General features: G+C 41.3%; 1 protein-coding gene across 7 annotated transcripts in view; it reads right to left on the reverse strand.

The window, feature by feature from the left end:
- LOC112138129 (EKC/KEOPS complex subunit TP53RK) overlaps positions 1-13,020 on the reverse strand; it is a 50,528-nt gene that overhangs the window by 17,617 nt on the left and 19,891 nt on the right. For 6 of the 7 annotated variants that reach the window (XM_036210720.1, XM_036210721.1, XM_036210724.1 and 3 more), the window contains exons 2-6: positions 6,837-6,998; positions 6,703-6,748; positions 6,389-6,491; positions 2,868-3,010; positions 2,730-2,789 (exon numbers count right to left, since the gene is read on the reverse strand). In XM_036210720.1, coding sequence (XP_036066613.1) covers positions 2,730-2,789; positions 2,868-3,010; positions 6,389-6,491; positions 6,703-6,748; positions 6,837-6,998 — 514 coding nt within the window. Of the gene's footprint in view, positions 1-2,729; positions 2,790-2,867; positions 3,011-6,388; positions 6,492-6,702; positions 6,749-6,836; positions 6,999-9,888; positions 11,159-13,020 lie in introns of those variants that run through there. The other variant, XM_024260697.2, reaches the window with a different exon arrangement.

Consider the following 13,020-nt stretch of genomic DNA (forward strand, 5'->3'; position numbering starts at 1 on the left):
TTTAAAAGTCAGAATTTTTCATGGGCTTTTTTTTTTTTTCAGTGGCCCTAATCCTCTTCCGTAGATGTACCACCGGACAGTAACTGAAGTGGCTGATATCAAGAAGGACAGAACAGAGGAAAGCCGTTGTGGTGGATGTGTCAGTACCAAGCAATGGTAACATCAAGAAGAAACTGGAGAAATACCAGGGACTCAGTGAGGAACTGGAGAAAGCTTGGAAGGTGAAAGTGACAGTGGTGCCTGTGGTAATTCACCCCGAGCACTTGTGATAGACGTGAAAGAGTCTGGAGAAGACAAGGAGAACGTTATGCTGCCTGCAACGTGGTTCAACATGACAGGTTTGGTGGTGGGTCAGTGATGGTCTGGGGAGGCATATCCATGGAGGGACGCACAGACCTCTACTGCCTAGGAAATGGTGCTCTGACTGCCATAAGGTATCCAGATGAAATCCTTGAACCCATTATCAGACCCTACGCTGGTGCAGTAGGTCCTGAGAACAGCAAGGGGCGCTCTTGGTGCGATTGTCATTTTGTCTAGTCTCCTGGTGATCTCCTCCACACCTGATGACAATTCACCGTGTCGGGTTTCATAGCTGTATATCGATGACTCCACTCACGTCCTCCACTCCTGATCCGCTTTTGGGTCTGTCATGGCTGGAACGATGTGTCAGGATGATGTTTTAGGACAGCCAAAAGGAGCAGACCATGAGTGAGAAGAATGAGTTTATTTTCACCGGGAAACAGTCTATGGGATTTATGGGGAATAGTGTAGGAGCTCCTCCAAGCCAGCAGGTGGCGCAGGTTCTTTGGGAGATGACGTCACCGCAGCGCAGGACAGTGCGAGGAGGCAGGAAGAGGCAGAGATGAGAGGAGCCGAAGAGCTGAGACGAGCAGGGAAGATGAGAGGCCTCAGGCGAGAAGAAATACTCCAGATTGCTGGAGAGAGGTCCAGGCTTGTGACAGGACGAGGCTGAGACTGGGCAAGGAAGTTCGTCGAGGAACGGCGCTGAGCAGACGAGGCGGCTGGATGTAATCTCTGAGCGGAGAAGCTGAGACAACGAGGAGCCAACAGGAGAGATCTTAAGAAGAGACAGGACCAGGTGTCTCTCATCAAGCTTGATTGCTCCACCCAACAGTCAGGTCCACTAAGGTGAGAGGCGGGGCGGACATGACATAATAACAACATATTTTACACTTACAAATACAATTTTTTTTTTTTTTACATTAGTTATTCATTTTTTGCATGAGTTTATAGTTATTGATAAGTTAAATGAAGCAACAAAATGACCGAAAGAGCTAAAAGATCCAGATGGTTATAAGATCTCTGTGAGGAGCTGCAGCTCTCCAACGTCTCAAGAACCATGACAGGAGAGGATTCACTATTTATTGATTTACTTTTTGTTTTTCAGGAGTTGGGCTTTGCCCCTTAGCTCCAGTGAAAGGAACTCTGAATGTTTCAGGATACCAAAACATTTTGGACAATTCCATGCTCCCAACCTTGTAGGAACAGTTTGCAGCGGCCCTTCCTCCAACATGACTGTGGACCAGAGCACAAAGCAAGGTCCATGAAGACATGGAGGACAGAGTCTGGTGTGGATGACCTGGATTAACCTGCACAGAGTTCTGACCTGAAGCTAAGGGGAAGGGAGAAGAGAAGAATTCGAATTGGGTCATAGTGGTGTGCACCACAGGACATAAGTTCTAAAATAGCACTAAGGTACCTTCAATATTAAGTTCAATTGTTAAATTGATGGAAAGTAAAGCCTTTCCCCCCAAGATTTTCAAGAAAGTTTTTGTTATGTTTGTCATGTAACGTGGCTTTCTCTTCTTGCTCTCTGGTTAACACAGTCAAACGTTTGTCCACCTTGATCACACCTCTGTTTTAATAGATGCACAACAATTAAAATGACAACAGAGATCCAGTGAGCACATATTCCCTGTGCACTTCAAACCTGTGCTTCCTTTGAAGCCATTTATTCAAAATATAAGCTTTGTGCAGATTCATATTCATTCATTCTATTCATATTTAAATGAAGGCAATGATCAAATGAAAAGGGCCACTGTCTTCAAAGCTGATGTTAGCTCAGCCACCCCCTCAAAATCTCAGCACTTGAAACAGGTGCGTATTCAGCCATGATTAGAGGTAGGTGGATGATCTTAAGAATAAAAGAGAATGAAAACAGGTTTAAAATCAGGCAGATGGTTAATCTCTAAATGGAGCAGAAAAGGAAAGAAAATCTTGTTCTTTAAAAATGTGACTAACTCTGTTCTTCCTTAAAGAAAAACATGAGACTCTCACCAAAAGAATAAAATACAAGTTAATATTTTACCAATATAGATTTTTTGTGGTAAACAAATGTTATGTACAAAGACATGACTCTCTTGCTTTCTAAGTATTACCAGCAGCAGGTTTGTCTGTCACTGAGCAGAAGCAATGTTTTTTAATATACATCTTTTATTATAAACTGAAAAGTATGGTTTTTCTATGTAACCGTAACCAAGTCAATCCCGTTTTTTTTTATTAACGAAAAACCTGTAATGTGTTTTCACTCAACAAAAATGCTAAACAAAATTGCACTCACCACTTTCCTAATTTAACAGACTGGTAACTAAAATAAGTGCAACAAGGTTTTTGCCCAAACTCTCAAGTTTTTTACATGTTAAACACAGAAATCTTAAAGGTTACAGTTAGCACTAAACCTTGCTACCATATTTCAAATTGAAATTTACCAGTTATCAAATGTGGGAGTCTTCAAGTAATGCCGCACATCTTCTGAGACTTCCAGAGAGCTGCAGAGTTAATCAAAGACACCAGAACTAAATACAGCTAATACAATTGTTGGCATTGACATTAGCTTGATAGCATACCTCATTTGTAGAAACTTCTCCCGTACACGCTCACATTCCTCCCTCGTTTTTTGGAGAGTTCTCTTGTGGTAGAATGGCGATGGCTTGTGAGTTCCCTCCGAAAGATCTTTGAACAGCCCCAGCCAGCTTAAATGTTCAACATTCTTGACAGTAGAAACACAATCATTAAATTTCCTTGTACTACTACATATCCTTATTGCCAATTAAGGTCATGGTCAGGAATTACATCAAAAAATCAATTTTCATAGTAATGGAGTGGAGTTAGGAATTTTAGAAGGGAGAGACAAATGGGTTACTTTTGGTCTTTTAGTGGCCTGATATCAGCATGACTGGTGGTCAATGATTACCCTATTTTCTGCACTCTAAGGTCCACTTGAAAGCCTCATTTCAAAAAAGCGACAGTGTGCCTTATAATTCAGAGCTTTTTAAATATGGACTAAGTCTGGCTATGCTTACTGAAGCGATTTTGAAAAGTACAAGGGGCTCTGTCAAAATAATTGATGATATTTTAAAAAAATTTGAAGACGTTATGAAATATTCACTGTAAGTTTAGGTAGAAATATTCTGCAACCATGAATCTATGTGTTTAAAGTGATCAAAGTGCCCATCCGTCAATTATATTTTTAGAAGTATTCTTGAAAACACTGCATGGATCTTTAGAAACACTATCAAACACTATGTAGCAGAGCATTTTCTTTACGAATACCTACAAGTGCTGTAGCATGTAGTGGACATCTTATATGGTAATAACCACAGTATTGTGGTTTAGGTCGGTGGTCCCCAATCACTGGGGGACCTCTTGCCACCAGGCCGCAGAAGAACTAATAAATTAAACTGTTGTTTTTTTCCTTTTTTATTTTGAGAAGGAAATCTTTTATTTTGAAAATCGATGGGATTCTCTCAATTAGCTTGAGCGCTAAAAGCAGTCTGGCAGCGTTTAACACGAGAGAAGTTGCATGTGAATCTTGTGAAAAATAAACGAGGGGCAGAACAGACGGAGGAACAGGTAATTCCCACACACCGTATTTGTTACTTTCGTGAATGAATCTAATCTTTAGAACGACTGCAGAAATGCTGAAACGAGCTCATCCATACAGATGCTCATTTCAGAGAAGTTGTGAACATGCGATTGATTAATGCAAGTACTTCCAGGAAAAAAAGAGGAGTAGTGCGCAGAGAGCGGGGTGGGGGTGGGTAGTGGAGGAGAAAAGGGGACCTTCACGGGGCATGCAAGTAAGCGCGTTCAGGTAGAAGGGCGATCAAAGTCATGATCAAAGTCTTCCTCCCAAAATGTTTCACCTGAAGCTTTTGCATGGAGCTTCAAAGTATTCAGATTTGTTTCTTTTGAGCATCAATAATTGATTTGTTGGTTACATTTTGTTCATGTATTTAAGACTTTTTGAAATGAGATGATCTTATAATGGTAAAATAAACTAGTTCTTAACCCCATCCCCCCCACACACACACACCACCACCCCCGGGCCGTGGTGAAATCCTCATGGGTTGACCAGTCTGCAGCCACAAAAAGGTTGGGGACCACTGGTGTAGGTTCTTTTTTTTTTTTTTAAGCAGCAACAGAGATCTCAACTGTTGAATCACTTCTATTTGTCTGTGTTTTGGAAGTTCTGGTGAATTCATAGAATTCTTAGTATCTCCTATTTGGAAGGAAAAGAAGACTATCAAGTACACTGCTCACAAAAATTAAAGCAACACTTCTTTTATTGGGCCTGTCATGAATTGAATTAAACCTGTCTGATAATTTTCTGGTTGGTTAAGCAACTGAGGGCCTCGTTAATCAATTTCAGCTGTATTGGTGTTCATGAATTAACAACAGGTGCACTTCAGTGGCAACAATTAGAAAACCCTCAAAACAGGACTGGTGTTACATGTGGAGCTCATTTCAAGTTTCTCCCTCTTGATCTTTTTTGGCTGGTTTTCCACTCGTGCTGATTTTGGCTTGATAATTATCTCTACTGGCAGTATGAGGAGATTCCTTAACCCTACAGAAGTTGCACAGGTTGTCCAACTTCTCCAGGATGGCACATCCACACGTGCTGCAGCAAGAAGGTTTAATGTGTCTCCCAGCACAATCTCCAGAACATGGAGGAGATTTCAGGAGATTGGTGGTTATTCTGGGAGAGCTAGACAGGGCCGTAGAAGGTCCTCAACCCCTCAGCAGGACCCATACCTGCTCCTTTGTGCAAGGCGGAACAGGCTGAGCACTGCTCGTGCCCTACAGAATCACATCCAGAAGGCCACTGGTGTGAATGTCATACCCAAAAAATCAGGAACAGACTTCAAGAAGGTGGCCTGAGGACCCGACGTCCTGTAGTGGGCCCTGTGCTCACTGCCCAGCACCGTGGAGCTCCACTGGCATTTGCTCAAGAACATCAGAATTGGCAAGTCCGCCACTGGGGCCCTGTACTTTTCACAGACTAGAGCAGGTTCACCCTGAGCACCTGTGATAGACGTGAAAGAGTCTGGAGAAGACAAGGAGAACGTTATGCTGCCTGCAACGTGGTTCAACATGACAGGTTTGGTGGTGGGTCAGTGATGGTCTGGGGAGGCATATCCATGGAGGGACGCAGAGACCCCTACTGCCTAGGAAATGGTGCTCTGACTGCCATAAGGTATCCAGATGAAATCCTTGAACCCATTGTCAGACCCTTCGCTGGTGCAGTAGGTCCTGGTTTCCTCCTAATGCACGACAATGCCCGGCCTCATGTGGCAAGAGTATGCAGGCAGTACCTGGAGGATGAAGGAATTGAAACAATTGAATGGCCTTCACCATCCCCTGACTTAAACCCAATAGAACATCTCTGGGACATTATGTTTGGGTCCATTAGACGCCGCCAGGTTGTTCCTCAGACTGTACAACAGCTCAGGGATGCCCTCACACAGATCTGGGAGGAAATGCCACAAGACACCATCCGTCGTCTCATTAGGAGCATGCCGCCACGTTGTCAAGCATGCATACAAGCTGGTGGGGGCCACACAAGATACTGAAAATCATTTTGAGTTGCAGAAATGAAGTTTTGGAAAAAATGGACTAGCCTGCCACATCTTCATTTCACTCTGATTTTATGGTGTCTACACAATTGAGCCTCTGTAGGCTGAAAACTTTTATTTCCATTAAAAGACTTGGCATCCTTTTGTTCCTAAGACACTGTCCTGTCAATATTTGTATAGATATCCAACTTCATATTGAGATCTGACGTATCTAATGTGTTTCTTTAAAGTGCTCCTTTAATTTTTGTGAGCAGTATATAAAAGAAGCAAAAGAAGAAGTTTCAATATGTCTAAAATTTGTTTTCACCAGACACTAGCTGTGTGCAAATTTGATCAGTTTTTGAGGTGGCACAGGGTAAGGGAAAAGAATAAACTGGAGACCTAAATTGAAATACAGTTGTATAGCAGACCTCTGTGTGAAACTTAAACTTGGACTGAACCATCTTTAACTGGAATTCTCCTCGTAAAGAGAAAAACTCATGTATAGCAACACATTCAGTTTCCTCACGTACCTCCAGCTTCTCCCGAAAAGAGTCCACCTGTTTCTTCATTTCAAACACCACTGAAGGGGTCTTGCCATCAAAGATTAGGATTTTCCTCTCCAAGCATTGCAGTCTGGGATTGCACAAAAAAGGAATGCATTGTTTGATACAAGGATTGTCCGAGCACGAGACCTTTTTTGTGTTGCTCAAATTTCCTAAAAATTACTCAAATTTCTGATGTAAATGTTTTGGAGTAAATTTTCACAATGTTCGCATTATTATAAGTTCTATATTTTAAAACATACATTTTGCCCTATTTCCTCTTTAATCTCAAACCTTCCAACCTTTTTTCTATTGATGAAAGGTCAAGTCCCCCAGCCATTTTGACCCCTGAAACAACAAAAGAGAGACTGTGAAAAGTCTACTGTCCTCAAAAATTCAAACATTGTGATTCCAAAAGACCAAAAATGAGGGGGACCTAATGGCTCATTGCTGCAGTCTGTGGCCACAACTTCCAGTCTGTAGCAGCTGGTGGGGCTGTTGGGCTCCAGACTTGTGGATATATTGATGATGCTGCCTTTGGGGCTGTAAAGTTTCAGAATGTCATGGGGCCCTGCCTCTGCTGCGGATCGAAAAAGATCTGCCAAAAAAGTTTGAAAGATTAAAGTCAAATAAGTTGTTTAATCATTTTCCAAGATTGAATATCAACCTTCTGGTGCATAGCGGTCACTACCGAGAATAGATAACTAAAAAGGGACTCTATTGAGTACTTTGGTGATTGGTGGAGCTGCACTACAATGCTCTCTACTGCCATAGTCCATTGAGTTCTTTCAGTGGTCAGTTGATGTAGCTGCAAGTAAATTCATTTTTAATCTTCTGAACAGCCTTTCCCAAAGACTATTGCCTGCATACATACATATATATATTAGGGCTGTCAGATTTGTCGCGTTAATTACGCGTTAATTTGACATGCACATTACGCCGACAATTCTTTTGACGCATTAATCGCAGATTTCCTCATACGTGCCTTTCCATACCGCGCACGGGCGTATCTCATCGCCCTCTAACTCACCAGCTGCTCTCACTAGATCACGGGCGGGTCTCCAACCACTGAGCTGCTAGCTAGAACCGGCCCGGCACCAGGACGCGGAGAGCTCCTGCACCCTAACCCGGCTCCAGTTCGTGTCCAGTACCACGTCTGGTGGTACCGGCTCGCGTCCGGCGCCGCGTCCCGAGAGCTGCGGACCCCCGACGTTCTGAACAGCAAGCACACTGGGGGACGTTTTAAATGGAGTTTAAACAACGCCAGTTATTTGTAGATGAAAAGATAAATCTCAGCTTTGAGTGTGTGGCCCGTCCCTCTTTCACCGCGCGAAAATATTCAAAATACCCCAAAGTTCTGGAGGTTTAAGCGTGATCCTCCGTGAGCTCCGCTGGACACGTCGCTGCATCGAGCTGCAGCCAGAGAACGCGGCGGCAGTAACAGACTGTCAAACTATCCACAGTGTATCCCGCTTTTCTCAGTCTTTAATGTTTTAAAAAACAAAAGTTCATTGGAAATGATAAATCTCTATTTCATTTATTACTGCAGTTCAGCAGAGGAGGAAAAGATTTGGTCCTGACAAAAAATGAACATGAAAGTGTTATGGAAATGTTATTTTTGATGTTTTTTATTTTATTTTACTGAACGTTGATTGAAGTTTTGAATTTAAAATGCCCTTCACTTGGACTTGGGCTTTTGTTAGGCATTTTATGTTACAGCCTTTTATTGTTAAGAAAGTTTATCTCAATACAATGTTACAAAATAAAGTATTTGAAATGAAAACTAGATGAAAACTATTAATTTTGCCATTCTTGTTTTCATAATTAATGTAGAACTGCTAAATTCCACGAAGCACACATTTTTTTCCTAAAAAAAAAAAAAAAGGCCACATATTAACTATAAAATGTGATTAATCGCGATTAAAAATTTTAATTGCCTGACAGCTCTAATATATATATATATATATATATATATTAACTTGTGCAGAAGTTTAAAAGCTGTCTCCTTGGACTTTTGATGCGTGCGCGCTTGCAAAATTTCAGTGAGCGTAAGTGTATGCAACATTTTGTCATGTGTGCTCATGGGGGCCTCTGGAAAATAACTTTTGCCAATTGTGGCAGAGACAGAGGGCTGCGATGGCTTTCTTCTGATTATATTGCATTATTTATTAGTCGAAAATCCGTCCCTAAATTAGAGGCGTTTCTATTTGTTGCAATCACCTTTTTCATGCATGATTTACAAACGGCCTCACCAGGATTAAGGGGGTCTCCTTCATTTACTTGGAACCCAAAGTTCTTACAAACTGTAAAAGTTGTGTTCTTTTAGACTCCAAGTCACTGGTGCACGACTTGCCATCTTTCTTCCTGTCATTCGCTCATGTGCCTGTCTCACCTCTACGCTGTAACATGCTGATGTCACATGATGAGGATGCTCTCCAGCAGATTATTTCTTATTAAAATACTTTTTAGAAGTCAAAATTGAAACCACAGTAAGTGCCACTGAACGTACAATCAGTGTTAGGTATTAAATTCATTTCATTTAATGTTTTTTTTTTTTTTTTAGAAAAAAGACATGCCTATAATACATCTGTAATGAGAGTATTGAAAATGATACCATGTCTATTAATAGACATTAATGGTGTACGGTATTACCTTCATACCGCACAAGTCTAGTGTGTATGGAGAACACAGAGACTAATGTTTTCTTCCAACATGCTAAAATATGGTTTTAGGAAAACTGTCTTTCATCCTTAACCCTTCCGCTCTCTTTGGGTCCAGATGACTCCAACCACATATTGATGTGAGATTCCTTCCATGACAAATGTGGACAAAGGTGGACAGGATTTTATGTCTGCCATGGACATTAGTGAAACTTAAAAATCAATGATAAAAAAAGTTCAGCGCACTGTCTTGTGGGGTCCAGATGACCCCACTTTTAATGTAAACAAGCTAAGGAGAGCGGAAGGGTTAAAAAAACTAAGTCACAATGTTTCTCCTGTTGGGGATGATTCAACACATTCAGGAGTGAGTCTCATGGTGAGGACTGCATGGTGGTGTAGTGGTTAATGCCCTTGCCTCATAGCTGGAAGGCTCTGGTTCAAATTCCCACTAGTACATTTTAATTCCAGCACTTATCGCTGCTGCGATGTGCGATGTCAGATAGACCTAGCTTGACGCTCTAAACAGGCTGTTGTTTCCACCATTGCAATTAATCCGTTCTTACAAAAACTGATATGGATTTGACTTATTTTGCTTGATTTCCCAATACAGCGGTCAATACCCTTTTTCCATTTTTGGCTAACAGACACCTGTTCGACATCAGCCAATCACACTCAATTTATGACAGATAGCATAATGACAGCAAACGAGTAGAGAGACACCAACAGGACATATTTCTCAAACACAATCTGCAAAACGAGAAAAAAATAATCTCAAAAGGAAATAGTCACATAAAATAAAACTGATAGAGGGTTGAATGCAACTCTAACCTTTGACATCCTGATCTGGACAGTTGACAGGGAACTCCGCCTGTTCTGGTATCCCATTCACAGTGAAGTAAATGACTTTTGTTCCCATTTTATGAATCGGCTCGGGTGTTGCTCTGTGCTCTGCTGATCTTAATCTCACGTCTGTCTGTGCTCTCTCATTATTCCTCCACAGAACACCCACCTCTGTGTACGCTCCTCCTTCCCTCTACATCCCTGAAATGTTTGTTCTGATCACATCTGCAGAGCTACATAAAACTGTTGTCAGAATCACATTCAATTTATTCGCCATTTGTAATAGTTCAATTACATTGGAACAAGTGCAGGGCTCCCCACACAGGCAACAAAAAAAAACAAACACAGATTAAAAGCATAATTAGACAAATTAGAAGCACTTGATAAGACCAAATATATAAAAAGCATATAAAAGTAGATAAATTAATTGGTTCCTCAGCCAATAGAAGTACTTAAGTGCGGCCAGCCGTGGTATGTCACAAGGGTGGTGGGGCTAAGGCGGGCAATTAGTCGGTTGCTCTCTTCCTCCACCACGGTTCAGATCAGCCGGGAGCAGAGCAAACAGACCAGGCTTGTTCAAGAGAAAGAGAAAAACACTTTATTTGGTCCAGGGGTAGAGTCCTAAAAGTCCTTCCTACATTATAGTCCACGGCTGTCCATTGGGAGGAGTTTGAGTCCATAAAAGAAAAACTGAGTAAAAACAATGAAAAAAAAAAGGAAGATTAATAAAAGCTTTAGAAAAACAATGAAAGAACAAGCAAAAAATATAAAACAGGCCTTGGGATATAAACATTCCCTCCTCCCATAGCAGCTAAAAACATTGCTCATTAAGCAACTCAAAGTAAGGAAAGACAAGGAAGGGGTACTTAGCTTGAAGCCCCCCATGACAATTTTATTAAAAAAAAAAAAAAACGTTCACAGTAGTGTTTTAATTATGATTTTGAAATTCTTTTTTTTTTTTAAAGTTTTTAGCCAAAATCCCACAACTTAAATGTCTTACAAAGCAATTTTTCATGATGATCTGAAGCCTCAGCCTGAAAAATATTCTCTGAGGGGGTGTGGCTTTTGGAGCAAACACACACAGTCCCCTCCCAGTCTGAATATGTTAGCTCTGTGTCTCGCTAGCGTAAATCATCACCGCTGCTACAGCAGTTTCATTTTGAGCTGGATGTCAGCTCGGACAAGTAAGTGAAGATCTTTGTGGACTGAACTTAAACTGAGTAATCCTTTCCAACTGCGGTCAAATGAGCCGCCGTTCACATTTCCGTGGTCACATCAAGAAGCTCCGTGGAGTCTGGTGGAGATTTTCCAGCGTTCTCAGTCCTGCTACCGTAAGTATTGGATGAAACTCACACAAAAAATCCAGTGATGCTGATTTGACCACAGAAATGTGAACGGCGGCTCATTTGACTGCAGTCAATGTGAAGATACCATCTTCTCTTCTCCAGAACCTGAACTAGACACTAGGAACAGATGAGGGTTTAGTGCATGTGCAGCAGAGCTGTTGATGGAAAGAAGATCATTCATTCAAACAGAGTCCAAGACAGTTTGACTGTTAAAAAGTTGTTTTCCTTCTGTGCCGTTTAACCAGTTTTAGTGATTTCTTCAAAATCATTTTTTAATGTGTTAAAACTGTCATGCATTATTAAAATTGTTGGTTTATGAAAACAGTTTTTTATTATTACATTTTCAGATGATCACTTACATAAAAAAATGTCCCATTTTCACTACGTTGTTCCATGTTTATCAATTATGTAAAGTTAAAGAAAAATCAACTTACACATTTTTAAACGGATCTTGTCACATTTTGAACGAATGACCAAATCTGCCCCGGCTGGGGGATTTGGGACCTTTCTGTGTGGAGTTTGCATGTTCTCCCCGTGCATGCGTGGGTTTTCACCGGGGACTCCGGCTTCCTCCCACCGTCCAAAAACATGCTTCATAGGTGAATTGGTGACTCTAAATTGCCCCTAGGTGTGAATGTGAGAGTGGATGGGTGTGATTGAGGCCCTGAGACAGACTAGAGGAGAAGCCCCTGGCTGCAGCCTGCAGACCGGGGCGTGCCTCAACGTGGGCGGAGTTAAACGTTTAATGGGCGGAGTTAAACGTCCACGTTGAGGGACGCCCACTGTTTGTGGTTCTTCTTCTTCACCCCAATCTTTCGTCTTCTTCTTCGCATTTTCCGTCAACAGTATTGACACCTGCCGGATCCCGGTGATGATTTAATCAATTTAATTCATAAAGCCCCGACATGCACACATTTTATTGATTTATTTTGGGAGAAAATTTGTTATTTTGATTTTAGGATATAAAGTGACGTGCACGTAATTGTCTAAATACGTGTTGCCAGCGCTGAACTTTGTCCCCGTCTGCAGCAGCATGGACCCGGAGGAAGAACGAATTCTGAGCGCGGCTGTCTGCAGTTCTCCCATTGATAAACCGTTTATATTTCACGGTCTTTTACGGCTTGTGACCTCGCTTTGCTCCGGGGGATGGACCAAATGCGGAGAACAAATGTGGGGCTTTAAATTTAAATACGTCCAACCATTATTTCGCCTTGGACCACTTAAATATGTGCTGCAGAGCAGCAATGTGCATCTCAGCTGCATGTTACGCGATGCCAACATGAATTTTCACCAGTTTTTGTGCTGGTCACAAGTAAATAAACAAATATCAGCCCTCAGGATTTATACCTTCTTACTTTATTATTATTTTTAGAAAAAATGCTCCCTCTTATTTATGGCTACAGGAACAAGAAAGGCAGATTAAAAAAAAAACTAACTGTACAATTAGTTTTAATAATTGATTGAAATAAAGTTAAACTGATCAAATGTCCCTGTCATTTATTGATCAATGCTTTACTTGTATATGTAAAATAATATCACAAGATGAAGTATATCTTATATTACACCCAGAAATTGTGTACATAATCATTTATGTGGCCTTCAAACTGCTCAGCTCCGTTCACACTTAACACTGTCTCAGGTCAGTTAAAAGTGGCCTGTATTACCACTTACCTAATGCCAGACATCTAACCATGGTCCCACAGGCACATTTGAAAGGCTCTCAGAGATTAAAAAGACTGTGGCAATGCAGCACAAAGACAAAAGACTTTTTTTT

The sequence above is a fragment of the Oryzias melastigma genome, unplaced genomic scaffold (assembly GCF_002922805.2).
Source record: "Oryzias melastigma strain HK-1 unplaced genomic scaffold, ASM292280v2 sc00204, whole genome shotgun sequence".
Lineage (NCBI taxonomy): Eukaryota > Metazoa > Chordata > Actinopteri > Beloniformes > Adrianichthyidae > Oryzias > Oryzias melastigma.